Genomic DNA, 5,000 nt, shown 5'->3' on the forward strand with positions numbered 1-5,000 from the left:
CAGCGATGTTATCCAAGATGGCAATGAAGGGGATCATGAAGATGCCGATGCCCACGTCGTTCATGATGTCCGGGAAGGTCATGGTCTGGTTGTTGACCTCGGTGGTGAAAGGTGGCAGTGCCGCTGGTGGGACGCCTGGCTCCACGTACCCTGTCGGAATGGAGGTCACTTGGCATATTAGGTCGCTCAGATAGGTGACAATGCCCTTACCTTGCTATTACCTTTTTAAAGGTATTTCAGTGCTCTTGGGATTCTATTACATTTTTAAAGGTATTTCAATGCTCTTAACATTCTATTGCATTTTAAAAGATATTTCAATGCTCTTGAGATTCTATTAACTTTTTAAAGATATTTCAATGCCCTCAACTTTTCAATGCTCTTAACTTTCTATTACATTTTTAGAGATATCTCAATGCTCTTGGGTTTCTATTACATTTTTAGAGATATTTCAATGCTCTTGGGATTCTATTACATTTTAAAAGGTATTTCAGTGCTCTTGGGTTTCTATTACCTTTTTAAAGGTATTTCAATGCTCTTGGGATTCTATTACAATTTAAAGGTATTTCAATGCTCTCGGGATTCTATTACCTTTTTAAAGATATGTCAATGCTCTTGGGATTCTATTACATTTTTAAAGATATTTCAACGCTCTTGGGATTCTATTATTAAAGATATGTCAATGCTCTTGAGATTCTATTACCTTTTAAAAGATATTTCGATGCTCTTGGGATTCTATTACCTTTTTAAAGACATTTCAAAGCTCTGGGGTTTCTATTACCTTTTTAAAGATATTTCTATGCTCTTGGGACTCTATTATCTTTTTAAAGATATGTCAATGCTCTTGGGATTCTATTACCTTTTAAAAGATATTTTGATTCTCTTAGGTCTCTATTACCTTTTTAAAGATATTTCAATGCCCTTAACTTTTCAATGCTCTTAACTTTCTATCACCTTTTTAAAGATATTTCAATGCCCTTAACTTTCTATTACATTTTAAAAGATAATTCAATTCCCACAACTTTTCAATGCTCTCAACTTTCTATTACCTTTTTAAAGATATTTCAATGCTCTTGGCTCCACGTACCCTACCAGAAAGGAGGTCACTTGGTATATTATTAAGTCGCCTAGACAAGTGAGAATACCCTTAACTTGAAAAGCATACATTTAAAGGTTTAAAGGATGTTCATGAATGACAGAGGCAAGGGACAGTGGTATTGACAAATCAAGCAGGACAATGCCATAGAGACTGATCATATACTGTATACATATCATCAGCGCCTAAGTCCCCTCTCCATCCAAGCTAGACCGGGGAGGACCAGGTAATGGGTGCTGATGACTCAGCAGGTAGACCTATGGGCTCCCCCAAACCCACCAACCTTAGCTCACAAGGATGGTGAGGTTGCAGCAACCAATGCTAGGACCAGGGAGGGCCAGTCTCTAGGACAATGTCTTGCCTATAGGACATAATTGTCTCTAAGGATCTCTAGGTAAGTGTCCTGTCTCTAAGGCATTGTCCTGTTTCTAGGACGTTGTCCTCTCTCGAGGACATTGTCCTATCTCTGGGAATTGTCCTATCTCTAGGGAAGTGTCCTTTCTCTGGGGAATTATCCTGTCTCTAAGGCATTGTCCTGTCTCCAAGGAACTGTCCTGTCCATCGGTAAGTGTCCAGTCTCTAAGGAACTATCCTTTCTCTCGGTAAATGTCCTGTCTCTAAGGAACTGTCCTGTCTCTAAGGAAGTGTCCTATCTCTAGGGAATTGCCTTGTCTCTAGGCCTGTCCTATCTCTAGGGAAGTTACCTGTCTCTAGGGAATTGTTCTCTCTTTACGAAATTGTCCTGTCTCCAGGGAAATATCCTGTTTCTAGGGAATTATCCTCTCTCTACGAAAATGTCCTGTCTCTAGGGAATTATCCTATCTCTAGGGCATTGTCCCCTCTCTACGAAAATGTCCTGTCTCTAGGGAATAATCCTGTCACTAAGGAATTGTCCTGTCTGTAGGGAATTGTCCTGTCTTTAGGTAAGTCTCCTGTCTCTAGGGAATTGTCCTCTCTCTAGGCCACTGTCCTAACTCTAGCGAAGTGTCATAACTCTACGGAATTGTCCTCTCTCTGGGACACTGTCCTATCTCTAAGGAAGTGTCCTGTCTCTATGGAATTGTCCTCTCTCTAGGACTTCAGGAAACTGTCCTATCTCATCTCTAAAACACTATCCCGTCCCTTGCCCCCCTAAGCCATTCTAAAGCAAGCTTCACAACATCCTTCATAACCTTTTGAAAAGAAACCAAATGATGCCTTACCCGTCAGGGAGAAAGGTTGGTCGTCTCCATCGAGGGCGAACGTAATCACGGCTGCTATGATGACCACGATGGCGTTCCTCCCCACCGACAGGTAGAACACCACCTGACGAAGGATCCTCTGGCCAAGGCTCCGGCTGTTGGGGTCCATGCAGGGCCATCTCACGTTCCTTGCAGCCTGCGAAGGATAATAGAAAGAGGTGTTTGATTTTAATTGATTTTTTTTTGGTGGATATTTTATTATTATTATTATCATTATTATTATTACTATTATTATTACTATTGTTATAATTATTATTATTATTATCATCATCATCATCATCATCATCATCATCATCATCATCATCATCATCATCATCATTATTATTATTATTATTATTATCATTATTATCATTATTATTATTATTATCATTATTATTATCAGTATTATTATTATTATTATTATTATTATTATTATTATTATTATTATCATTATCATTACTAGCTAAGCTACAACCCTAGTTGGCAAAGCAGGATGCTATAAGCCCAAGGGTTCCAACAGGGTAAAAACAGCCCAGTTTCAACAGAAAATGAGATAATAAGTTATAACTGAATTTTTTTGTTGTAGACATTTTCCTTCTCGTGAATATTCTAAGTTTTCCTTCAAGGTAAGTAATATTGTATACATAGATAAGCAGCTCTTCAAGAAGGACACTCCCAAAATCAAACCATTGTTCTCTGGTCTTGGGTAGTGCCAAAGCCTTTGTACCATGGTCTTCCGCTGTCTTGGGTTAGAGTTCTCTTGCTTGAGGGTACACTCGGGCACACTATTCTATCTTCTTTCTATTCCTCTTGTTTTGCTAAAGATTTTATAGTTTATATATGGATGATTTACTTCCATATTATCACTTTTCTTAATTAAACTTCTCTTCTAGTTTTTCCTTATTTCCTTTCCTCATTGGGCTATTTCTCCTGTTGGAGCCATTGGGCTTATAGCATCCTGCTTTACCAACCAGGGTTGCAGCCTAGCAAATAATAATAATAATAATAATAATAATAATAATAATAATAATAATCAGTGTGATTGATATTTTGTGTATGAATGAGAATATGGCTGTCAAAATCTAAAACAGTCCAGGAATTCTATCGTTGAAGTATAATAAACCCTTGGAAAAATGGTAAATGTTTACTTAGTAGTCAAATTCAATTAAAACTCTTTATAGATATGAAAGAAAAAACGTAAGAAATCTCTGCCAAACTATACTAAAATTATACGATTTTTTAATAGAAGTTACTCAGAAATGCGAAGAAAGGAGAAGTTTGAAAAAAAAAAATTATAATGTAAAAAAAATAATATTCACTATAAACTATACTAAAATTATACGATTTTTTAAAAGAAGTTCCTCAGAAATGCGAAGAATGGAGAAGTTTGTAAAAAAAAAAAAAAAAAAAAAAAAAAAAAAAAAAAAAAAAAAAAATCACTATAATGAAAAACTTGGTAGACAGCAAAGTACTCAAAATACATTAAACCAATTTCCATCTATGAAAGCAAAACACATGAAATATTCCAATAGCCCTCACGAAAAACCATCCAAAAATTACGAACACAATGCGCCAATTGAGAGAGATTAACTTTCGATGCTTTATGAAGAGAACAACTGCCTGGAATGTATTGTGTTTCGAAGTGCTATAAATCATGACAGGAGTTTTTAGAGGCTTTCTCGAAGAGTAATCACAGTGTAGCGGCAATGCTTACTTGAGAGAGAGAGAGAGAGAGAGAGAGAGAGAGAGAGAGAGAGAGAAAGATTAATTCGAAAGTTTCCATGGCAATTGATGTCATCTCCCTTATATAATAAAGAGAAAGTGTAGCTATATATATATATATATATATATATGTACATATACATATATATGCACATACGTACATATACACACACATATATATACACATAAACACACAGATATATATATATATATATATATATTTCCTGTTACGTTGAACGGAATTCTCAAACGCATGACTATTCGGTCTCTCCTCATCTCTCGCATAAGGGGAGAGGGAGTAGTCATACCAAGGTGAAAGGGGAGTACATATAGAGGTACACTAGTAGGAAACCACAATCTCCCACAAATTGCCTAAACTCTCTCTCTCTCTCTCTCTCTCTCTCTCTCTCTCTCTCTATTTAGAGGCCATTTTCTGACGGATCGCGTACACTAGTATGGTAACATAACCAGTCGACCTACGTGGAGAAAACTACCGTTAATTGAGTGAACTTACTCGAACAGTGGAACGAAATATTTTCATAACTCAAAAGAGGAAAAACTCTACGGGAAAAAATCTCCGACTTCCCATAGCTTTGGCCTTCCAGTAGTAGCTCGTTATTATCGAGTCGCGTGACTGGAAAGGCGAATGGGATTCCAGAAAAGGGGAATTTCACCCGTCTGGAAGGAGAAACCCGAACCATTATGTCGACGTTACGTGCCATCCAGATCATGTAGATGTTACTTATGTTACTGACCCTGGGACGTTACGTATTTAACTGGTCATGGGGACGTTAAAGACTTCGAGTTGGACCTAGGGATGGTATATAACCATCAGGATCATGTACACTTTACGAACGTTACTGACACTAGGTCATTATAATTACCTAACTGTTCTAGGGACGTTACATACTTAGCTACCCCTTGGTACGTTACGTACTTAACTGGTTGCTAAAAATGATTGATTT

The 5,000-nt window shown here is 37.2% G+C and overlaps 1 protein-coding gene across 2 annotated transcripts in view; it reads right to left on the reverse strand.

Annotated features, from left to right (window-relative positions):
* The window catches only part of LOC137624598 (sodium-independent sulfate anion transporter-like), an 82,151-nt gene that overhangs the window by 45,806 nt on the left and 31,345 nt on the right, over positions 1-5,000 (reverse strand). Inside the window, exons 4-5 of one of the 2 annotated variants that reach the window (XM_068355552.1) lie at positions 2,296-2,470; positions 1-150 (exon numbers count right to left, since the gene is read on the reverse strand). The exon at positions 1-150 is cut by the window's left edge and continues 91 nt beyond it. The exons of the other annotated variant lie outside the window; for it this stretch is intronic. Of the exons in view, the coding sequence (XP_068211653.1) occupies positions 1-150; positions 2,296-2,470 (325 nt within the window). The remainder of the gene's footprint in view (positions 151-2,295; positions 2,471-5,000) is intronic. 2 annotated transcript variants of the gene reach the window in all.

The sequence above is a fragment of the Palaemon carinicauda genome, chromosome 31 (assembly GCF_036898095.1).
Source record: "Palaemon carinicauda isolate YSFRI2023 chromosome 31, ASM3689809v2, whole genome shotgun sequence".
Classification (NCBI taxonomy): Eukaryota; Metazoa; Arthropoda; class Malacostraca; order Decapoda; family Palaemonidae; genus Palaemon; species Palaemon carinicauda.